The sequence below is a fragment of the Vidua chalybeata genome, chromosome 1 (genome assembly GCF_026979565.1).
Source record: "Vidua chalybeata isolate OUT-0048 chromosome 1, bVidCha1 merged haplotype, whole genome shotgun sequence".
Lineage (NCBI taxonomy): Eukaryota > Metazoa > Chordata > Aves > Passeriformes > Viduidae > Vidua > Vidua chalybeata.
This window is the reverse complement of record NC_071530.1, coordinates 67,864,621-67,889,891: the sequence shown is the minus strand read 5'-3', so window position 1 is coordinate 67,889,891 and position 25,271 is coordinate 67,864,621. Positions and strand designations below refer to the sequence as shown.

The window sequence follows — 25,271 nt, the reverse complement described above, 5'->3', positions numbered from 1 at the left end:
TTAAAAGTAGATCTCACTGTTGCAATCAAATAGTATGTTTTAGTCAATAAAAAGCACAAAGTCAAATCAAGACCTGATGTAAGCCGGTCCAACCCTGACACAGCATCTGCTTTAGATATTACTTTAACCTGCCTTTACAACACAACAAAACATAGTTAATATTGATTCTTTTAAAAGCTGGCACATTATCTGTGGTCTTGTATGTGTTCTGGTAAGACATGACTCTTCCTGGGAGGGACCATGTGCTTTCACTGGAGTCAGCAGGAGCAGTGCACTTTTCATTCGTTACCTTTGAACAACAGCCCTGTATCTCCCTTCAAATCAACTCTCACTGGAAGCAACCATCTGGGATGATTGTTGCTGGAGAGGTTACATGTGGAATAACTTTAACTCCTCTGTCTACTTCTACATTACATACAGGATTCATAATAACCTGGAGTGATAATACCATGTTTCTGATTTATATATATATTTTTTTTAATCCATAGCCCATGTCAAGTCTTTGGAAAAAAAAAAAAAAACCATATGACTTTTTGATCATCATACAGTTTTTAATTTGAAGCTTGTTTATTCTTCCTGTCCCAGGAAAAATGGAGAACAGACTTGCGCAAAGCTGCCCAAAAATCAAGTGAAGAGATACTTTATCCTGAATCACCATCCACCAGCTCTATCTGGTTGACATAATTGCCTCCCTTGGCAAATGACTGACCTCAGAAGTGTTTTCCCCTTTCTCTGGCTTCAGGAATGGGTTCAGTTAAATCCTATAGTATGGACCTATGGTCCTTATTTGGGTTCTCTGACTTTATTCCCATTATTCCCCTTGATTCTCCAGTTAATTTTTGGAAATCTCCTGAAGTCAATACATGTGACAAGAAGAGAAACATCAACCAGATTTCTGAGGAAGATTTACCTGCTCTTCTCTGTGTTATTTTTTTATCTTTTCTGGTGTACTCTAGGAAGAGCTCCTGGACCTGACTTCATTGCCCATTGCCCTTTACTAGGAATCTATTAGGGTGGATTGCAATAGTAAATGGATCTACTGTAATCCAGCCAGACATCAACAATACAGCTCAAAAGTAATGAAGCACAACAAATAAAAAAAAAAGGTAGAGGAAAACTACCATTATCTTTTATTATTTGGTGTTTCCTCATGTGTATTATTTTCTTTTCAAGGGATGGAGAGGTGAAGAACAAAGTCAAAACTCTCTCCTCTCACCAAGGACTGCAATGGGGCCAAGCAAAGGGGAGCAGAACGGATTTCTGGTATCTGCTGGTATAGGCAGTTACCAAACTTATCTGTCTTACCTCCCAGCCACATCAGCCTTTAATTCCAGCCTTCAACTCCATTACCTTGGTTTATGGTGCACCAAAGCTCCGAGCTGGTAGGCTCAGTGTGGGGCTTATGATTTTCCTGAAAGCCCTGATCCTACTGGAAGATAAAAATGTTCAACTGCCCAGACATGCAGCATCAATTAATACAACAAATCATTAAAAAAGTATATATAAGAACTGGACAATTAAGTCATTGTAAATTTGGTTACTGCAGTGGCCCATCACTTCAGCCACTCTAGCCCCACTGAAAGCAGCATGGGATACTCCCACTCTCAAGCTGCTAGCACAGACATCCTGCCCCAAGCATTTGTTGCCACAGATGTTTCAAAAGGGGGGATCCCACCACCAGTGTAATGACCACAGATACCCTGAATCTTGGCCAGGAGTTTTGCCTTCTCCCCTTCAGCTCTATGACATCCCCTGCTTTTGTGGGCTCTGAGATGTGTCTCAAGTTTCTGCCCTAAATTCAGCAAGGCCAAGGAAGCAGAGAAAGGACTGGGGTAAGGGGTCAAGGAGCACTTTGACCCAAGCTTGTCCTGCTCTTCCCACCCACTTCAAGCCCTACTCAGAAAGCAGATTTTCTTCACGGGCATTCTGCTGCATACAATGATTGCATCTTTCTGTAACATACAGGGTGATGGGAAACCCAAAGTCTCCCAGAAAACTGAGATGTTCAATTAACAGCCGATTTTTGGAGTTACACTCCCTGCCACATTCAATGACGTGTGACCCTCATTAGCCTCTCCCACACCAATGGGTTGGCTACCTCTGTATTCAGGAGCCCTGTGCCAGCAATCTGTCTCCCAGAGCCACAAAGAGCTGATTGCTCATCCCAAAGAGACCCACCAGCCCATCACCAGAGGAGTGCATTGCCAGTGAAGGTACACACAACCTAAATAGTGATGGCCTTCATCTTGTTCTCCCATTGATCCCTTCCCTTATCCACTACATTTTCCCCCAGTCCTGCAGGAATGACACCGAGATCCAACAGGCAGGGGCTGCACTCAGATCACAGTCCTTCCTGCCCAACCTCACCATCCATCCTGGCCAAGGGAGAGACTATTCCTGTTGAAAAAAGTGTGTAATTGGTCTATACAGTGGTGATGACCACCCTGCAAAGGGGCTGACTTAGTATTCCATCATGTATTCTTGTTTCTGAGCACTTGGCTTTGTCATCTGCTAATGTCTTCTATATTGACCCAGCACTAGTAGGGTAAGGCACATGCCTAGAAAGAAAAAATTCCCTGAGTGTTTTTACATGCTGGGACATGTCCAGCCAGAGCTACCAGCTGTGGACAAAGCAGACAGAATCAGGGGTAATGTGATGCTAAAATCTTGGAAACTTTTAGCCTGCAGCTGTGGCCCACCATCATTATCATTTTAGTCTACGCTTTGTTTCTAAACACCTATTTTCTAGGTACAGGTTTTGTGCAAAAGAGACATATAGGCTGAACAAATTGCTGTGGATGAAAAGCACCCAAGAAGGGGTCTGAGACATAAAGTCCCTTTTGTGCTGCAGGGAGAGACATATTTGTCCCCTGTTTGTTTAAGCAGTGCTGTAAAGGAACCAAGATCCACTTGGTGACAGGAATTACAGATTCAGAAAAGAGTGGCATAATCAGTTTTCCTGCTGGCATATCCATATTGTTCTAGATATAGCCTCTTCTGCCTCTCTTCCTCAAAATTGTCCCTAGGTGTATTTGTTTCCTGCTACTCAGTTTCTAAATATGTAAAAATCACATGTAGATGTTCTTTTATTTTCCTCAATTCTTACACCCCCTGTCTAAAGTCTGTTTTTTTTTTTTTTTTCTTTTCCTCAAAATGGTTGCTTTCCCCATTTACTTAATCTCACATTTTCAATTGTAACCACAGTTGGATGCAAGTTAATTTGCAGTTTGATGATGACACTTCCCCATTGCTGAGTCTCTGAACGCAAAGGTATTTTTTTTTCTTGGGCACCAGTAATGCTGATGAGGTCAACAGAGCTTTGGGAATAGGTTTTATTACTTAAAAGCTCTTCCAGAACTAGCTGATTGGAGCACAAAGTATTGTTTTATACTGCAAAAACTGTGGCTACCTAACTTAAACCAGCTGAAAGGCAGAAAATAATTCATCAGTATGTTGCAGTGGGGTTTATAATGGCCCTGTGCAAAGCTTATCTTAGTAAAGGAAAATGTCTTCCTACAAATGAAACTGTTTAGGCAGCAGAGGCTTTGGAACATACCTTTATAACAGTTCCCAAATTAGCTCAACTTGTTTGTTCTATAAAGGACAATGAACCCAACAAACTTTTAAGCAAACAGCAGGGCAAACTTTTCCAGCTGCAAAGGGGATTTGGAGGCAGTGTGCATCACTAGTGAAGTACACAGTATTTGGTTAAATTTGGTTAACAGTTCCCAAAGCATGCATCTTGGTACAAACACAGGTACAGCTAGATCAGCATAAAGATACTTCTAGGGATCACACAGTGTTAGTGTGCCACTCTGGAGAGAGCACCACCAATTCCCACTGATAGAAGACCAGACCTGTGGGAGACTAGAGAATTTTTTAAAGCTGGACTACCAAACATTCTTACCATTACTTCTGAAGGTGCACTTTTTGTACCTCCTGTTGGAGTGAGCAGCAGTGATGTGAGAACTTTTGTAGCAGTACACCTACACAGAGAGTGAATGCTTCGATGCTCTCAGATCACATCGCCCAGGCAGATTTTTGCCATGCAGCTGTCACAGATGTTGAGCTCTTGACCATCCCTCACATCTTCTGACAAGTAACATGTTTTTGAAAAAATGGTTTACAGTGTTTTAGTTCATGTCACAGTGATCTAAGAACACACATTGTATCAGCTTAGTTTTATCTGAGTTCATTGAAGAGTGATGAGTGATTGAATTGAAGAGTGCAACAAACGGCTCTCCAAGGACTCACAGCCATTCAGACCAGAGATGGCAAGTCTAATATAAACCCTCCAAAATACAGTGTAGCTATTGGGAACTCAGTGCCAGTGGCTTCACTCTAAAGATCTGTTCCTGTAAAACTTACTAATGCAAATATAGCTGAAGAATGTTAAAATTAAGTTACAGCTCACTGGATTTACCCCTTAGTCTCTGAGTTTTTTCCTGTGCAGATGTCTGAAGTTCACAGCAGCATTTCACTATTATACTGCAGGTTATTTCCAAGCAGAGGAATTTTGTAGTCAGATAAAACAACCCAAAGAGCACCATACAACCACAGAGATTCTGAGACATATTTACTTTGAAGAAGAGCAGCATGCAGATAACATTTAAGTACATCTCATAATCCTATGAATCTGCATAGTGATGAAAGAGATCAGTTGGTTTTCAAATGTTAATGCCCTACTTACTGTTCATACACTGCTGTAGAAAGATGACCGGTGGTCTTTTCAAGGGCAGTCACACTTCTATGACAGAATAGAGGTATTTCATGAAACAATGCATGCAAACGCACAAAATGTGTTCAACCTTTATGGTACAGATCTTGCAACAAGGGCAGGTTTTGAATCTCTTTCAGCCACAGTTGAGTCCATGTTTAACTTAATGAATCTGGGTCCCAAGAGACCCACATTCTCCCTACAAAGGTAGGCCACTCACTCATTAGCAGTGTCTTTTCAAAAGGCAGATACTTAAAACTGCTGTGTTTAAATGGTACTGAAAGTGACATAATGTTGGGAGAAGTTCAGAGGAGAGAAACAAGACTGGTTACAAGCATGGAAGAGTTTGCATGCACAAAATGACTGAGGTAGAACTCCTAAATCTGAAGAAGATGTGGTGTGGGTGAAATGCAGTTCAGAAGTCTATGAAACTATAGGTCACATGTTGGAGAGGGAAGACGGTCTCTCTGATTCTCCCAGTACCAGAGATACAGGATGTCAAAGGAGGTCAGTGGGAGAATGAGGTTCAAATTAAATCGAGATGTTTGATTATATCTGTTGATAACACACTTGGAATTGCCTTGGTAGATGCGAAAATCTAAGGAAATTCTCAAAGATCACAAAAGAAAGAGCCACCAAAGCTACTAAACAGAGATTCTACATTGCATTTGTGCCCAGCCAGGATATTCCTGTTCCATAAGCAAAATACTTGGATCAGCAACACCACTCATTGCTACTACAGTTTTCACTAGACTAGATGTTTTCCACTCCTTCCATTAGGGTTGTCATGATGCATTTGGATTGAAATTCCGTGAAATTACAGGAAAATGTACTAAAAATAATATGTAAATTAAACTCTATTCTATGAACACACTAGGAAAGAAAACAGACGCTTCAAACTTTGCAGAAACTAGTCTAACATGGCAATTCACTTACTCATCACTTAATTAATGATGTTTCCAACTTGCAGTTCTCTTATTCATATCTCACAACTCACACAGCAATGAACAAACTAGTTACCTAGTAGACAGTGAGAGTGCTCATTCTTCCTCCCCCATCACTTTGTGGGTGTCCCCTGTTTCACACCTGGAGGCAAAAATATCTCAGCAATCTGCCTGCTGTTGGATCCACTGCAGAAGATTTTTGGGTAAGCTGATGTATTTATAACTTTCAGCTTGGAAGCTTGATGTACACCATTTCCATAAGTTAGTGGATTCTGAGGAAACAGTCACACAACCAATACCCCAGGATTACGGCTGCAGGTGATGGCAGCTGCACAATGACCTCCTCCCCTCCCCTTCAATCATGTCCCGCCTGTGTGTTGTTGTGGCTTTGAGTGGTGCTTCCAGCACACATCAGGGCCTTGTGCCCGCTCTGTGGTAGCCAAAACCCAAGCAGGAGCTGCGTGAGTGTTTGCAAGGGGTCCCTTTTATTCCCAGACTAATCCTGCGTTGACCAGACAGGCACAACCCTGTTTGAGTTGGGCTGCAGGTGACTTATGGAAAAGGCTGAGCCCAGCTTGGATCTCCTCAGAGGGTACACTCATCTCTCCCTTACTCATCCAGCTATCATGCTGGCTCCAATATACAAGACAATTCCCTCCTTCCATTGACCCTTACTGTATACTTTAGACTTTCCTCTTTCAGAATGGGGATATTAATTCTGGTTTTCCCACTCCTCTCATTTGGTGTCTTTCATTGTCTTCCTCTGCTGTGCCATCACTCAAATTCAGAAGTTAGCACCAGCAGCCACAGCCTTCTCCTTGGGAAAAACAAGGACAAATCAAATGCTGCCATTGCTTGAGAAAGGTCACAGCTTGGTGATAACCCAGCAGCACAGGCACCAGGGCTTGTCAAGATTTTTATCTGTAAGAGCAATTATCTAATGCCCTGGTATCTATTACTGGCTTTCTCTTAGTTTTTGCTGTGCTTTATCCAATTGCACGGTGAAATTCTTGTTGCTGTATGTCCTTTTGTAACTAGTAGACAGTAAGTGCTGGCAGTTATTCCTGGTAGAATAAACTATTTATGACCTCAAAATAAAATGCAGCATAAAGGTTCACTAGGACGGGATGGCAGCAGGGGCCTTGACAGTGCAGGTGTAGGATGATATGGGAGGCCTCAGGCTACAAACAGCTCACCAGTAGTTAATAAGTGGTTGTCAAAGGGCGTAACATTAGGAGGTAGGTAAGAAAAATTCTAGATGTAACAAAGGAGACCAAATAATGAGTACTCAACACAAGTAAAATGCATCATGTAGCAAATTGGGATCTACTGTGGAGCTGAATCAATAAAAAAGAAGAACAAGTTGTGGAGTGTACAAGAAGTCTGTAAAAATGGCCTCTGATGTATCATAGGGTGACAAGGAAAAAAAATTCTGTTGTGCTTACCCCAGTGAAGAGGAAGATAAACTCTCCCCACTAATATCAGACTCCGCTTGGTGGAGGACCTGGGACACTGGTGACCTGCTGTTACACATGCCCCCACCCAGACTGGAGATATCACAGGGGCAGTGCAGAGGTGCATTAAAAAGCAAAGAAAGCAGAGTATGTTATAAAGTTTGTGTACCAGTTTTACCTAATATAATTTGGACTATAAATGTTAGTATCATTGTATTAAAGATACAAGAATATAATACCATCCTAGTTATTTCAGCTACTAATAATTCTATGATTAAATTATCTTTAACAAGACTAGCAATATATTCTTCCCAGGCCTGCCTGTAAGATATGATTCCTTTTGATCATAGCAAGATCTGGAATGTGACAAACTGATGGCTATTGGAGCAACCTGCCCCACAGCTTGGATGTAACAAGTTGGTAACAAATGAGGTTTGCTTCAGGAGTGACTTGTCTGCATTTAGCATCTCTGAGTTGCTGGACTGTGAGAACTGTGGAAGTCTCAGTTCTGCCTCTGTTTTTGGACTGTTTCTTCCTCAGTGCATCTCTGAGCTGTGATGGTTGTGTGGAGAACCCAAGCTCAGCCCACTCAAAAAAGATCCTCAGCTGAGGTTTGAACTCTGTAACTCTTTTCAGGTTCAGAGCTTCTCCCAGTCTGAGGTTGCCAATCTGTCCTCATTATTTATTGATCACACCCTATGTGTACATAAAGTGCAATCACAGCACTCCTTCCAGTCAGGTTTCACCTGTGTTACATGTGACAGCCCATTCATGGGCTGGTGAGTGCCTGAAATCCTAGAGGCCATCCTCAGTTTTTCCTTAGATTTTTGTGAGCATCTCAGTGCACAGTGAGCAGGCTGGTGGTGCCAAGGGCTGCTGACATTCCTGGTCTCTGTTCCCAGCCATCACTTTGCTTCAATATACTCCTCTATAAACTAAAGATAATAATTCTTCCTGTCTCCTGGCAAAGGTCATTCAGCTTAATGTGTGTTAGTAAAATGACTTGAAATATTTGGCTGAGAGAAGCATTCCTTAAAAATGGGACATAGGTAAGGTTTCATTAGGGGCAAACTGGTGCCTTAAATAGCCTCTGACAAGTTAAAACAAATTCCAGGGATTCTTTTTCCTAGCACTATTGATGTTCTCTGGAAATCATCACCTTCTCCAATTCATTAGGTAGCCAGTTGTTGAAACAGAAGGAAAACCAAAGGAAAACAGTTAAAAAATAGCCTGTAATGTTATTTGTCTCATTTAAATAACTGTAAGAGTTTCTCCTTAGCACCAAAAAAGACACATGGCTCAGACGTGCATTTAAAAATTTTTACAGTGAAGACACAGCAACTGGTGTCTACAGTGCTGCTATGTAGAAGTAATTGATCAAAATACAGAACACAACACACAAGTGTAATCAGACACACTTTATTTTGCATTCTTATTACAGTGTATTTATAAAATGCCTGGAATAGAAAGCAGGTTTATATGCAAGAGCACAAAATAGATAATTTTATTAGAAGATGTAGAGCTTGTTAAGACTGCTTAATTACCCAACAGAGAGTGTCACCTTGCCCTGATAACACATTGTTCAGTCTCTTTACCCCACAGGACTTTGACATGGCCAAGTTTCTGATGTGGTCACATAAGCTGTATAAAATAAGGATGTGTCCATTCCTGAAATGAAAGCCCCCAAAAATCTGGTTTTCCTGGATCCTGGGGTACTTCTATACGATATGAGGTGGTATGAATTTTTGCTTTGTTTCCCACACTTCAGTAAAAAGAGCAGCTGCATTTCTCCTCTCCCAACACTTTAACATCTGTTTACAGGTCTTGCAGGAGGTACCGCAGGCAATGTGCAGCAACAAGAGGAGCAGAAGGGAAGGAAGGCATCTCCTGACACACTCATGTGGGAGATGGATCTACAGGGTAGGTTCAGGACAGGAAAAAAGACAGAGAAGGGTGAAGAGAGAACACATCTTACACAAGAGATATGACCAGCAAGTGCAGGTTTTGTGGGATAAAGTCTGAGCAGAGGCAGAGAAACTCTGGATTTTTGCCCGGCAAAGTAGAGGAACAGCATACAACTGCATATGGGGTCTGATGAGGGTAAGAAGTGAGTCTGTATGCTTGCCTGCACACAAGACAGAGTAGGAGAAAAAGCACAGGGAAGCTGCAAGACAAAACAAGGGGCTGAGAATATTCTGGAGATAAAACATCCTAAGAGATGCTTCCAGCAAAGTGATCTCTGCACGCACCAGAACATTATTAATTTGTAGCATAAAGCAGACCCTTTTAGCTAGAAATACCTGTTTCTATTGCAGCCTGAATGACCTACCATAACATTGTGTAATTCAGTCTAAGAATTTATAACACTGGGTTCTTTATTTTTTTCCCTTCTTTTTTCAGTGAAATACCAGGCCTTAATTAAAACTTAAGTTCAGATTACTCTGGCAAATGGAGCTTTCCAAATTCCCTTGCAGCACTAATGCAAAAGACCATAAATACAAGTGAGCTACAGGAATAATATGACCTAGAATTGCCTTTAATTACATATAGCTAATTTTAAACCATTCAGCATCCAGGTGCTTTTTTTATGCCCCCTGCAGTCATACCAATTAGTTTGCTTTATCAATTTTTTTCAGCAGAAGGATGACCAAAATAACAATAAGCAGATTTATACCTCTCCATCAGCCACCCCTTACCAAGATATTTTTAAATATAGCTAAATGAGAGAAGAAGGCAGGACCTTGGTTCATGGTTTCTGAATCTGGACATTCAGCTCACCATACACATGCCTCAAAGCATCAGAATTCAGGCTTGCAATCAGCTTCCTTAAACCTGGTCGCATTGGGGTAAATTTTACTTCCCAGGTCAATGTAGAATTCATTGGGATTCTCCTGAATAAAAAAAAAAGAAGTTTCAATATTGCAGTCAGTCATCCAGTGCTCTCAACCTGACACAAAACTGGAGAAACTGAAGGTAGATAGTATAACATGTCTCAAATCTTTTATGTTTCACTCATTCTCATAAATGTCATATAAATTACTCTCTCCATCTTATATTCCTCTCAGAACTGACCTGTTAAAGCCTTTTCTAGCCTTTCCTTCAGGCTAATTTTAAATTTCCAAAATTAATCCATTTTCTTCTGTCTCCTCTCATGATCACTTTCAGAGTGACCTTCTTTATATCTAACATATATTTTTTCTACTTTATAATTCCATTTTTCCTGTTTATTATAGCCTATAACCTGGTGGTGATTCCTTACATGGTTAAGTAAGTCCAAGTGTTCAGGTCATTCCCCTGCAAACCCTATGAGATTCTGAACCCCTCTGTCACTCCTACCCTGAATCACCCTACCACAGGGGTAGCATCAGCAGATCTCCTGAGTGGCCCCTTCAGGTGACTTCTTCATGTCCATACAAACAAGCCAAAGTATTCTTTGGCGTCCTGTTGGTCACTCTTTTACATTATGTATGACTCTTGATAACTCATATATAAAACAACAGCATTCTGCACTGTTCTTGATTTTCAATTTTTTTGCTACAATTAAGATGCCTGGACAGCCTCAGGTATTGGGTTTCTGTTTTTTCTCAGTGCTTTCACAAGGTTCTGTGCACAGATTTTAAAGGCTGATATTTATTGACTGATTGTGTTTGGTGGGTGCTGGGATACAACTACTCCAAAGGAAGCAATGGACAAAGCAGTATAGTGGGGAACTATTTATGAATTTTTTTTTTTCCTCAGCATTAAATAAGAGATCTAAGATCACTGTTCTTATCTCAGTGGCTACAGTGTCCTGTACAAAGTGAGAGCAAAGCAAGCCTATACTTCAGTTACTGTTTCAAATTCTCATCTGGTAGGATTTGGTTTGCAGGTGCCATGTTATAAGCCAGTGTCAGGACAGAAATGTCTGCCCAGGCTTAACACAAGCTGCCACGAGACAAGAAACTTTAATTAACTCTAAATGAGCTAGCCTGGAATCCTCACACCTGTGTATTTGTTTCAGTGCAAGTCTGCCCCTGGTAAAATGAGCTATTCCAGGTCCTTTTTGCATACACAGATACCGGTACCTTGGGGCATGTACCCACTTTTAGGAAAAAAAATAAAAAAACAGAGAAAGATTATATTTTTGATGTGAGCATGTGCAGACTTCTTCCAGCAAGTGTTTTCCCTCTTTTTATCTTTGTTATTAATGAGAGAGATTCTGCTCCCCATAGCTGGTCTGCTTGCATCCACCAGATGCCCACTAAAAAGGAATCATGATAAACCAATGACTTCAATTGCTGAAGAAAGTAAAATACCTTCTAGAGTTTATGGGAATTATCGGCAAGGGATTATCTGAATGGAAAGTGAAGAAGTAATGATACAAGTCTGCTGTGCAGACTACACTTCTTGAGCAGTTGGGGTCCAGATTCTCTAAGGATGAAGGTTTTTGGGCCACAGCTTCACAGTGCTCCAGTGAGAGAGCATAGCACTACCATCTTTGTTTTATAGTGCTATCATCTCAGTACATATATGTGTGTGTGTATGTGTGCGTGCACATGCAGGAAGACAACAGCTGTGCTGGGAAACCAAACATGCCTTTTCCTGTCTCTCTACTGTCCTGTTTCTAAAACAAGTTGCTTCTCACTACAGATGCTAATACTAGTTTAGCTCTGACATATAGAAACACCCAAAATTACTTACCTGCTAGTGTGAAAGTATGCTTGGCTGTAATCGTTTTAGCACTATCCATCACTGCCTGGTTAATTCTCATTTGTCATGCAAAGACTATGCCCTGAGTAAGAACTGCTGCTGCCAAAGGCTTTTCCATAACTCATGCTCCTCATCTGTCTGAGGCTAATAGCTAAATATCAATATCTTTATCTATATATAGACTTTATGAATGGTAAAGACTGAAGCCCCCCAGCCACTACATTGCCAGAATAATGTTGTATCAGCTAGGTCACACACAACCAGTTTTTTGGAGCTATTCAAGTGATACAGAAAAACTACCTAAAAAGTACACAGAGGCCAAAAACTTTATCCCCACATAGAACTGTAAAAGCTCCATCCCATATGTAACAGTCCTTGGTAAATAGGGAAGTGTTGAAAGGGTGGGGAAAGCCTAGAATGTGTTTAATTCTCTATTCAAATGGAGTAAGCCACCCTGATCTGATTTTCCTGGGAGAGAACTCAGTGATGAATGATTCTGCATAATATGCTGAGCCATCACCACACTGGAGCCATTTATCACTTTGAATGCATGGAGACAAATGTGATTATTATTTAAATAAACTACAACTGCCCCTTGCTCTGTCCTCCATGTGTATCACCTCCACCATACATTCATCTCAGAGAAGTTAAATCCTAAAATGACTAAGCTGATCCATTTCCATTTTCAATGTTGCCAAGGGCATTACTGAAAAGGGGAAAACATGGTGACTCTAAGGAAAATGACGTGTTCCATGAGTCATTTTTCTCCCCTAACTCTTGTGCCTTTGAAGCACCTGATAATTTCTGCATCCTTGAAGGCAAGGGCAGTCCACAGCAGCTTTTGGATCTAAAAGGATGCAGAACAACAGGGGAGACTGGCACAGCTGGGCAGCAATGAGGGCTGTTGTCACAACTTGTGTACCTCTTGTGGACCATGCTGAGTCATGCTCAGCAGCACCTCTGACATACCATGTGCACAAAGCTAACACAGTATGTTGCCCTTTCACGGTTATTTTTCTGTCAGGTCTACTCTGGAGATTGGTTTTGATCTTTTTATCCCTGTCCCAGGTGCTGTCAGGATCAGACCTCCCCTGCCGGCTGCAGAGGATGATGACAATTTATGCAGCTGCTGAAGCACAGGCCATTTTTCAAACTCCTTTTAAACACACCTGGGGACCATCAGCTCAGGTAATGATAAGTACTAAGCCCAGATAGATAGATGCCCATAGCCTCAAAATTTTCCAAGTTTCTCTGTTATATACCCTTGGCTCATGCTAAGCTCATAACACTGAACTAAAATGGAAAGAGGATTTACAACTTGCCTAGCATAGGGGTATCATGATGTCAGTGTTGTCGGAACCCAAGGTGTCCCTCAGACACTCTTGGATGTTCTGGGCCCAGGGCAGAAGCCTCTGAGACCCTGGCAGGCGGCCAGGGACCCCTGTGGTCTTGAGCTTGACCCATGGAACAATTTACCAACCTTGCAGGAAGAACAAGAAATCACAAAAGTTTAGATATTATAATAGAAGTAGTCACAAAGTGAAAGGTAAGATTTTTGAGTGCTGTACAGGGGGGTTTTAGGCCTTGTACAGGGGGGTCTGAGTTTTGTACACGGGGGTCAGAGGTTCTAAGATGGAGGGATTTGGGCGTGCCCTGTCCTCCTTCTTTCTTCTTCCTATTCCCCATGTTTTTAGTGGTGTTGGCACTCACAGATTGGTTTAGAGTAGAAAGTCACTGTTCAACATAGGTAGTAGGCATTGGGAAAAAACTATAAACACCTAATACGTAATGTGTGATATAAAAGATGGCACCAACCCCTCGGGGAAGGGAGACGGGGACAGCCAGAGACGGGGACAGACAGAGTCAGGGACAATGTCAGGGAGTCTGTGTGCCTTGAGATAATATGCAATAAACTGCCTTGAGACCGGACGACTGAAGACTACTGAGTCTTTCTTTGAAGGCACGGGTTGGAGGAGAGACTTTACCACCATCCGGAGTCACCCCAATCCGGGGAAGACTCCGGCAAGTGTAAGGTGTGACTCTGAGAATAATGAACGTGGCATTTCTTTTCCTCAGATCTGGGAGCGCCCTGTGCTGGGAACATGCCTGTGTGCCAGGGCACCCCTGTGCAGTGGAGCTGCTGAGGGCAGCTGTGCCCTCACACACACGCTGCAGCTATGCCAGCAGGCTCTGCAAACAACACACATTTTGTGTCTTGACATGAGCTTGAAAAGATCATCTGAGGTACCTGAACGTCTTGTATAATCATGATTAACATGAGCAGAGAAAAGCCCTTTCTGAAAAACAGTACAGGACTCGATTTGCACATGCTGAGTGAGCAGCAGTAAACACTTCAAGTGCAAGATAAATCTTCTTCTCTGTGATAGCAGCTTGTAGGTGCTATTGCCAAGTGCTAAAAATAATGTAATACGGTGAAAAAGTAAACTTGGGCTGCACTAGCAACTATCCACAAACACTACCAATTCCTCCAACCCTAGTACTGAGCAGATGAAATTCTCTCACAATCTGGATAGCCCGACTGACTACTGAGACCTATAGCTCCCCAGTGTATTGGATTTTAAAGTACAGAGAGAGTGTTTGAATTAAATTACTCAGCACAGCATTAGTTAAGTGTCTCTTGTGAGCTTCCTACTGTGAGCAAGCAGGGGACAAACTCCCAGCTGATTGTGCTTTCTTCCCTACCCGAACTGCTTTTTTATTGTTCTCAGCAGACCAGGTCCCTCGAGGCGGAGTATGACGTTCTCCAGGGTTTGTTTCAGAGGATTGGTGAATTCCACAATCACAGACGTTTCTTTACCAGCTACCAGTTCACCTTTGGTCTGCAAGACAAGGAAAGGACAATGCACCAGAAACCGATAATAACAGATACACAGTACTGGCAAGGCGAAAGAACAGAGCATACAGCAAAATAGCATGAGGCAAAGACAGACTAGTGAGAAGAAAATTGTTGGATGGCACATTTTTCCACCCATTGTAATTTTCCCTCAAACCACATGGCAAATCAATAGGCTGGCCCTCATTTCCATAGAAAACCAGAAATCTGCATGTACAGTTCTGGAGCTGAGGGCCCCACTGAGGGTGAGTCCAGCTGATGGGGCCTCTCTCCTAGACTCTGTGCCCCTCCTCAGGCTCCCCACCAGCACTGAAGGGATCTGCTCAGGACATAAGCTCCAGAAGAGAAGGGCAGGTCTTACCCTAAATGAGAAACACCAGGTTATGTGGTTACACTCTCAAAATTGTCATGCCCATTTTCCCCTTGCTTTTTCATTTTCTTCTTGTGCTCTGAAGGGTTTCTAACCTTGCACATGTGCTCTATGGAGACCTAAAGGCCAGTGTTCCTCCAAACCCTATATAAGCAAAAGAACAGTACATTTTGTGCTGGAAAATAGTAAACCTCCAAACAAATGTTTTTTTAGCAACAGCTACATGCATGGGGACTTGGGATTCTTTATCCCCTTGGAAATTCAGCATTTCTTGCAGAATATGTGTACTTGTTTTGCTTGGGCATGGGTTTTCAACTTACGGCTGGCAGATCTTCCAGCCCATGTCATGGTCCATCAACTGATTTAAAGGGCTTTGAGAAAGGTAACTAAGAAAATCAAGTATCTTGTCAATAAATTTAAAGTGGTGTTTAAGGAGGTATGACATTTGCAAAAAGCTGCATAGACTCTGGTCTAAGGGATTACTCTGTGCCAAAAAAACAGTAAAATGACTGGAGTAAAGGAGGAGACACAACTAAGCTCTTAATGGCATTTGGCCCTATGAATGTGCAAAAGGACATCAGCAAAAGGGCATTTTCAGAAGTCTTGGCTCAATTAGAGATCCTATAAGCTGTTAATTTCAATTGACCATTTAAGATCACTTGGTGTGATTCAAAATCAACCCAAAGTCACACACTTGCAGCTGAGACCAGCATATATATTTGCTGGTCTTATTTTTGTAACCTCATCTCAGGGTTAGAATATGGTGTCATTTCCTCAACTATTGAGTCTGAGACTCTTCTTAGATCAACAGAGAAAGATCAAAGGTTCATCTGAAGACATAATGAGAGGTAACATTTTTTCATTCTTCTCTCTCACTCTCACATCAAGAAATTTGGTCTGCCAATCACATCCACTGAACAGACTTGACAAGAAAACTAAACGGATAAACGATCTCAAATTTCATTAAAAAGCAATAAATCAAAATTTCTTCTATCAATAGATGCTCACACACATGCATGCACACACACACACACTCCCCCTTAAAAAATCCAGCTTTTAAAATTTCAGTGTATTTTCATACATCACAAAGGAACAGAAAAGAGAAAAACTAAGTTTTACTCAAAAACATGGGTTTTGGACAACAGTCTATTCTAAAAATCCTTTCTTCAGAACAGCAAGGAGGATAAACTATTTTGAAGTTGAAAATCTGAGATGATGTAGAGATGTTCTGTTTAAGTATTGAATTGAAAGAATTCTTTACTTTTAAAATTTGGTTATTGAAGATAGGTATTTGAAGTAGAGTTTACTTGTCTTGTTTACCTCCTCACTGGAATGCTTAGTAAACCAAAAATATTTTGTTTGAAAATACAATTATCTGATCAGAACATCATGGTATTTTTAATGACCATGAAACAGAGTAGATTTTTTGGCAAACTTTGATGTAGTCTTCATCCACGTTTCTAAAAAAGTTTTTTTTTGCATAACGCTGCAGTTGCTACATAAATTATTATATGGAAACCTGAACACTAGTTCAAATAAATATATAGAGGGGAAAAGTTGTGTAAACTTAGATTTCTTTCAAGGTCCTGAATTTTATGGAGCTGTATTAATGCTTATATAAAGCTTCCTGAACATGTGTTCTGATTTTTTTTTTTTCTAGTATTAGGAAAAAAGCAGATCCAAATTCCATCATTCAAAGCAGATGAAGGCTTGGTGCTTTTGAAAACAATGCAATTTATTTGGATGCTCGGTCATGAATTGAGAAGTTTAAATCCCAGTTAAAATGGCTTGTTAAGTTAATCTCAGTTAAGTAAAAATGCCATACAACATTGGCTCCTTGTAGTATCACAAACATTACTCTTCTCCATTTTCACAGGTACCACACCACTCTGCAGAAACGCTCCAATTTTCGGGGAACACCACTGGCAGTACATTCAGAGTGGCATCAAAACAATTGAAGTCCCAAGACATTGTCCCGAATCAGTGCTGCCCATTCAAGTTTGGAGAAACTTTACACAATACCTGTGGAAGCTCTCCCAGCATAATCACTTCAATAGCAGTGTTTTTCATTCTTCAGCAAGAGGCCCCTGTGCCATGTTGCTTTAAACATAATAGACTTTTGAAGAAGTTAAAGAACTTGAATGACTGAGTGAGTAATCGCGCTTTACCCTTTGAGTTTCTACAGCTTTCTCAGATATTTTCCCCTCTTTCCTCCACTGAGATTATTTCAGCTCTTTGCTACCAGTGTTTCTGTCAGCCTCTCTCTTCAATGCAAGGACACTCTACAGTATATAATGTACCTATACACCCTCACACACTCCAGCCAGCCACTGCTCTATAAGGTCCATGTTAGATGCTCTAATGTGCATGAACACACACACTCCTTTGCCCCACAAGTCAATGCAACACCCTTGTAGAGAACACAGCCCTTCCATCACAACCTTGAGCTACCTTGATCCGCAGGGTGGGAATTTCCAGTATTATCGCCTTCTGCACAGCCAGAATCTTCCCTGTTTCATTGATCCGTGCAGTAACAAAGAAATGAAAGGACGCTTGCTCCAGCAGGTCACTCATGTACTCACTCGATTTGATCACAATGTCGAAAGAGCTGGCTGAGGAGAGACACAGGAAAGAAAAAAGGCATCTGAAGCAGTCTGATCACTAACTGCTCCTCTCATCATGGCCAGTGCCAATTACATAAGTGCCTTGGAAAAAAGGTGGCTTTTGAGCTAAAGAATGGGTTTGATTTTTTTTTTCCCTCAAACTAACTTAATTTCTTTACTACACCATTTCTCCTCTAATTTTTCCCTCTTTCCATTTAGGCTGTGAGCTTCCAGGGGCAAGGGCTGAGTTTGTGCACAGCCTCTGCCCAGTACCCTCAGCACGGGCCAGGTCACTGTTGAAGGCTTCTAGGTGCTACCACAAAATAAATGAGAAGGAAGGCTGGAACAAAGACACAAAGGTCCAAACTGGCTTTTGCATGTCATGCCTGTAAATGTTTGCTCTTTCATTTTACCCTTGTTCTTTCTTTGCCTGTCTTCTTGGCACAGGGATGCTGCCAGAGCAGTAACCGGGGGGTGTGAGCCCATGCAGGCTATCTGGGAGATCACCTGCTCTCCAGGACATGGCTGATTATCTGCCTTTGTTCTACACTGGACTTGCCTGCAAACATTACAAGAAGGTCCTCCTGTCACCAGCATGCCCTCCAGAGAGCTTTCACGTGCTCTCTGACAATAATTATCAGAAGGAACAAGTCCCTGTAGGCTAGACAGTTGAGAAGGAGGGAATCATTAGTTTTAACTATATTGAACTGCAATTCCCAGGCCAACAATGGTGTGAAAATGTGATGCAGAGAATCAGACCTGCTAACTAACTGACCAGGCAAAATATATAGACCTGGAGCTCTTCTCTCTATAAACATTCATTATAACACTAGTAAACACATCAAGATCTCCCATCTGTTACCTATGATGATTACTGTTATCCGTTATTTGTATTTGCATTTGTGACATACACTGGTAACACTGAGATAATTGAACTCAGTTGGGTAAATGACATTCACCCCTTTTCGCTCTTTTGATCCACTCACATCAAAACCAGTTCTTTGATTTGGTTTCAAAGCTATTCCCTTGGTGGCCACCTGACCTGGATTTACTAGGCCAGCCTTAAAATTACTTGATGTGCCCCTGCTCCCTCCCTCTCACTCTTTACCTTGTGTAAAAGTATTTCCCATAATACCCTTAACTGTAAATTATAAATCAGGCAAGGTATTTCTCATCTGAGAAGTAAATAAGTAAATAAATTAGTTACAAACCAGGAGAAATTTACTTCACAATGGAAGAAAAGAAACTTTTCTGTTTAAATTTAATCACTGCAGGAAAAAAAGAAGAATATGCTTCCATTGTCTTAGCACTGGTTGTGCTGATAAGTTGTCAGTACCACTTACTGCATCTGGGAAAGCCAAGGGAGACACAACACTGAGTTGCCTTATAGTTTTTCAAAAAAGTAGAGAAAACTAAATATAACTCAGTAGATCCGGGAGCACCTTTGAAGGCACTGGAAGGTTTAAGCTATTCAAATCCTCAAAGATGTTTTCAACCCACACAATTCCTTTAATCATTATTCTGAAAATAATTCATTAGTTTCCTGTTTGAAAACTTAGCTTGCCTCATGCTTTCAGTATTTCGGGCTGGAAGAATGCCTTTAATACATCTGTTTATAATTGTAATTTTTTGTCATATATATATATATATATATATATATATACACTTCTCACCCTGAACAAAGCCTAAAAATCCTGCTTGGGTGCCTTGGAAGGTACTCTCCCATTACATTCCTGACAGATTGTTCTCATGCACTTGCAGATAATCACACTACCTCCTTCACACTGCCCACCTGCTCAGACACTATTCCTGATTCTACATGTACTATTTTCCTTGGAAAAGGTGAAAGAATTCATGCTTAAATTTAATGTATCACCTTCAGAAATGGTGTAATTTGTGAGGAGATTTTGTCCTGTCGCAGAACAGAGTGCCCCACAAATTGATGACTGTAGCTCAGATATAAGTAAATTCCCACCTTGATAAGTGGGAATAGCTTTAAAAATGTCTCATTGGCCAGAAGCAGTGATGGAGACATACTCTTGGTACACATACATAAAAATCCAGGTTCTGTTCTTTCAGGTGCCTCTCCCCAGTCTACATTCACTCACTATTGCTCAATTCAGACTTTCCAGCACTATTTCAAGAAGCTTCTTTTCTTAGCATTTATTTAAATTAGAAAAAAATTAATTATGATGCTCAGTGATGTTTAAACATCTATTAATTTCATTTCTTGCAGAGAGGAACCAGGTGATCCTCAAAGCACTGCAGAAGCTGTATTTTAGGTAGTAATGCCCTACACAGACCTTTGATAGAAAAGCAGACATAAATAAGTCCTGGAACCATGCACAAATCACAGCCAGAAAATGTAGCATACACTTCTCCTACAAGATGACTGAATTTTCCCTCATCAAAGAAGCAGCACGGAATTTAGACCAAGACTATTGAAACTGATTTTTTTTTTTACTATACCTATTCAAATCTCAAAAAGTTTTGCAGTATTTCAGATCAGATATTTAGTAACTGATGTAAGTCACTACAAACCTTCATGCTGTGTTTTGATAGCATGTATTGGAAGAACCCAATGCCCATTTCCAGCCCCCCTGCAAATGATCCACAGAGCTAGAAAGAATCAGCAAGTAGCTCTCAGGGCTTTGTTACAGGCTGGAGGTAGAAGTTTTATTAACCTTCACAAGTAGATCTTTATCAGTGGACTTCTACTTTTTGCAGAATAATGAGCTCCAAATAAAATGTGCAGTTTCAGATGATGTTCAAAGTGAGAAAGAAAGCAGAGGAATTTTTTGTGGCCTGATAGGAGCTGTGGTTCCATGGAGGCTTCTCACTGAGACAAAACTAGTCCTCTTGGAAGAAAGAGGGCTCACACTGTCTCTTGAGCTGGGATGAGGTGGACAAGACAGAAAGCTCAGAGGTTGGCCAGGATTGCTGTGATCTAGCAGCAGACCCAGTTCAGGAGGCCCATCCTTTGGACTCCCAAAGTCCTGCTACTCCTGCTGCACTCAGAAGGATTGATTTGCCCAGTAGCAGCGTTTAGAAGGCAAAGTCATGGCTGATGACTCTCTCAGCAGGGAACACAAGTGAAGGATCCTCTACTTCATCTCTGTAAGAGCACATTGTCCTCATTTTTGCTGAGCTGGAAGCGCTGACCAAGGACACAGGCCTGTCAGGAGAACACATGGTTGCTAGAGCCTGCTAGGTAGCACTTGGAAGTACAGCTGGTCCTAAACACCTGTTGCGATGGCTGACAGGAAATAGATTATGTCTAAGTTTAAAAAGGAAAGCATCCCTCTTCCCTGCTTTGAGCAGTACAAAAACCTGCCCACAGTGTCCTGAGCTAGTCTGCCAGGAACTGCTTCTCTCATGAGAAGTGGGAGGCAGGATCTCCCTACTGTATTCCAGAGGGCACTAGGAAAAGTGAATGCTGCATCTGTAAAGATAAGTCACCTTTGGCGCTCCTGCCCAGCTTACAAATGTCTCTGCTCCATCATGGCACATTCTCATTATATAAACTTTTTAGATCACTGTACATATGAAATCCTGAACCACACAGTCCTCCAAAACCAGATATTCACTTGAATCTGCTCAGAACTTGTCAGCTTCTACCAGGTAAGAGAAAAAATACACCCTTTTGTCTCTGTACATGACACCCTGTGTAACCAGAACTTCCCCTTCACTTGCTAAAATGCTGCTAAGGAAAATAAAGGAATTCAAAGGAAAAACAATACCTTGCAGCTTAATACCTGTGCTCCTTTGATTTCTTCTGTACTAAAGAAGAAAAATTAACCATTCCCAGACATGCAGTTTGGTGTAAAAGAGCACTATGCAGGGATAAACAGCTGAAAGAAAACAACCTGAGCTTTAAATGACCCTGATATCCAGCCCAGGGTAGGGAGTGGGTCCTTCTGATACCCAACAGAATATCCTACCATTGGCTACTAGAATTGGCTCTACTCATGGGTGGAAACACTGGTGACAGTTAAGAGCACAGAAAACAACCATGCAAGACTTACATGAAGAGGGTTCCAGTTTTGCGCTGAAAGAGTGTTTCTTGAATTCACTTTTTGTGACTCCTGTATAAAACACTATGTTGCCCGAAAAGTAGGTAGTTGCAGTGTAGGAGTTGCGACTCTTGTTCCTGAAAGTTATAGTGACTTTAAAGTCATTGCCAAGGACTGCCTTTTGCGCTTGGAAGTCCATGTCAACATCTGTCTGTGGCTGGTATGTGGTATCTTGGATACTTTGCTTTTTAACACCATACATCACAGCAGTCTCAAGAGCCAGCCTCTCCTCATCTGAGCCTGGGAATGAATGAAAACCAGATTTAGAAAAGAAACAGGAGTGCAGTGTTAGCCCACCTACTGATCATAAGGGTGTGTCTTCCATAGTTTGTAGTAGCTGAAATAAATAAATGAGGACAGTGAACCCTCCTGGAGTAACATTAGCAGTGGGAGAACTTCACAGCTACCAAGGGAGTTGGTGTTAAAGCCATATCAGACAAACTGATGTAGCTGAATTCTTATCAATACAGCTACACTGATTTACTCTGTGTGAACATCTGGCCTGAATATGAAATGTCTAAACATCTGTACAGAAAGACTTGAATTGTTTTGAATGATTTGAGTTGCTCCATGACTAGCCTTTATTTTCACTACAACTTAGTCTAAAGCATTTCAGAGTAGCAAAGTTTACGCTTTGCTTGTGCCTTATGATCAAGGCATCTACAGTGTTTCTGGGATGGTGTTACAAATAAAGAATTTCAGAGAGCACTTTGGCAGCTTTCCATGAAGCTCCCTCAATGACAGAGGTTTCCAAGTCATCATCCAGGATTTGACTGAGATAAGTCTACATCCATATGGTCCCAGCTCATTTCAGGTTACCTTCTCGGAACTTGTACTCCTCAGTAATGTCCACCATTCCATCGCCTCCAACTTCTTTGGTTACAATCAACTGCCCAATACGGGTCGTGTCAATGTTTTCTACCACTTGGGTTCCATTTTTCTCCATCCTTGTGTAAAAAATATCACTATTCACCTAGGAAATTAAATGAAAGAAGCTTGAGATATATGAAAGCAGAGAGAGGAAGAGGAGTCAGCCTATCTCCCCCCAAATAATGACACATTGACTTAAGTCCCACTAATTACTCACATCCTTTGAACATTTCATGTTTAAAATTAGTCGTATGCTGAGATGCACTTTATTATTCACAGCTCCAGAATGACAGAGTGTGTAAACTTTACAAGGATACAGAGAGGTCATTCAAATTTGAGGAGCACTACTACACATTTCTTGTACCAAAAAGCTTTAGAAATAGAGAGGAGAATGCTTAATAGCTAAAATATCTTCATTCTTTTCTGTCCTAAGCCATTTACAATTCAATTAGAAAGAAACTTGTCCTGCAGCATTGCAATTCTGGGAATGCCTCCTCTGGTGATGCAAGAAGTTAAAACTCCAGACCAGGCTGTCTATCTCTTTATTGAGATATTTGTCTCTCAGATCTGTCAGTCAAATCACCCATGTGAGATCTCCATGACCCACAGCAGCCAAAAGGAATGTGGTGAGCAAAGAGAATGAGCAGCTAGAGCTAGTGACCCATTCAGCATACCTGAATCTTGGAAAGAAATATGACCACAGCCTGAAGTTTCAATTAAGTCAGAGCAACTTTTTCTTATTATTACATTGGAGAGCAGAGATTAGACAAATCTCTGTCATTCATTAGAGTCATATCACACCTGCTGGCATGTCAAAGCATAATGAGGAGATTGTTCTGTGACATGAAGTACACATGAAGTAACTTCTCAATCCATAAATTGAAGTGGAGCCCTATCTTCTGTCTCACTATGGTCTCACTGATATCACTCACTGCAGTAAAAATTTTCACATATGTACCTCAGCATAGACAAAAGGAGCATCAAACTGGAAACAAACGTGACCATGTTTAATGGCTTGAACTGAGGCTGGACCACACCTGTACATACCTACGGGGAGAAGAGAGACAAAGTGAGAGACTAAATAAATTAAAAACATGTAAAAAATATTATATTTTCTCAAATAAAAAGAATTCTTGGGGTTTGATGAAATCTTCTAATCTACAGGAACTCCTGACCAAGAAGCAAAAAGCTTAATTTTATTACCAGCCCTGTAGATAACACAGACTTGGGACTGGAACAACCTGGTGGTTCAGTACCTTTAAAGGCACTATAACATCCACAGTAAATCTCAAGCACTTAAAAAACAGTTACAGCTGGTTTTGGTTAAAACACGTAATTTTGAGAGGACTCAGGTACACCACAGGATGAGAAAGACCTTGCTACAAATTTGAGAAGATTGTATTTTAAGGGCTGTGAAATTAAGGACTGGAAAGAAAGACCAGTGATTTTTTTTCTCTCCTGCCTACTGTCTGCGCATGTAGTTCAGTTAGGGCTGCATAAAGTAAAGGGGAATTAATCTGATCAGGCTCCTATATAGGTATTCTAAAATGTGAGAAGCCATCTTTGGCAACAGGATCACATCTCTTCAGTACCAAGCAGGGCCTTTCTCATGCAGGACTGTGTGTCCCAGGGCATCATGAGCAGGGCATAATAAGGACAGATTTATTTTAGAGTTCAAAACAAATCAGGAGAAGGCCCTGAGGCAAGAGTGGTTATTTGGCTCAAGAAGTTTTCACTGGCCCTGTGGTGCTAGGTGCCACTGGCTCAGCTATTGTCAGCTCATTGTTCGAAACAGAGATCCCGATGAACTAAGGAGGACTTCAAGCAATATTACCATCACTGGTTTCTTGAGGTGTCCCATCCACAACCTGCCATCCTCCGAAACCAACAGGAAGGTCAGGTCTGGTCATCCAAGCTTCGTTCCAGCAATGATAATTCCTTAGACAAGAGATGGGACCAGTATATTAAATTCTTGGAAAGAAGCACACAGACCAAAACAAATCCTGTGTATTTATGTCCTGGCATTGCTTCAATAACATCTTTTGCCAATTCAGGGATAAAAATGTTGACTCTTTTAAGAGAACAGATTTTTAGGTCTATAAGTTTAGTTCCTATCTGTTAAAATCTGAAAGCCACAATCCTTCATTGTAGTTTCTTGACTGAAAGTTGAGGAAGGTTTTTTGATTCTTCTAATGTGTTCTGAGTATAAATGTCTCAGAAAATATGCCAGTGTTTGGAGATTTTTGGGGGTATATGAACAGCTACACAAATTAGAATCCTTTTCCAGCCAGACACCTCCACTTCAATCTGCCTGCTAAGGCAAACTTTGAATCTTCAAGCCAATGAAAGATGGTCTGCTTTATAATTATTCAGACTGAAGCTTTGGCATCATTTATTAAGAGATTTGGGATCGACTCCGCACCCTACAGTGTGTAGTTTTGTTTTCATGGCTCAAAACAAGCATGCTTTGTGGCTTCCATGATGCTTGAGAAAAAGACCCCGCACAGCCTTTCTAAAACTATTTTCACTGTGGATTCCTTGTAAGTTTTTCCCCATGTGTCATGCCAATGCATGATGTCAGAGCTCCTAAAACACACATAAAACCTACGTACAACCACTGCGGGCCAAATTGCATCTTTAGGGCCCAGGACAGTGACCCGAATTATAAAATTCTGAGAGTAGTTCATCTAGATGCTC

The 25,271-nt window shown here is 41.2% G+C and overlaps 1 protein-coding gene across 3 annotated transcripts in view; it reads right to left on the bottom strand.

The window, feature by feature from the left end:
• Positions 1–8,518: 8,518 nt before the first annotated feature.
• F13A1 (coagulation factor XIII A chain) overlaps positions 8,519–25,271 on the bottom strand; it is a 60,136-nt gene continuing 43,383 nt past the window's right edge. For all 3 annotated transcript variants that reach the window (XM_053951746.1, XM_053951735.1, XM_053951754.1), the window contains exons 9-15: positions 24,409–24,512; positions 23,533–23,621; positions 22,524–22,677; positions 21,657–21,944; positions 17,480–17,640; positions 14,508–14,644; positions 8,519–10,006 (exon numbers count right to left, since the gene is read on the bottom strand). In XM_053951746.1, the coding sequence (XP_053807721.1) occupies positions 9,862–10,006; positions 14,508–14,644; positions 17,480–17,640; positions 21,657–21,944; positions 22,524–22,677; positions 23,533–23,621; positions 24,409–24,512 (1,078 nt within the window). In that variant the 3' untranslated portion in view covers positions 8,519–9,861. The remainder of the gene's footprint in view (positions 10,007–14,507; positions 14,645–17,479; positions 17,641–21,656; positions 21,945–22,523; positions 22,678–23,532; positions 23,622–24,408; positions 24,513–25,271) is intronic.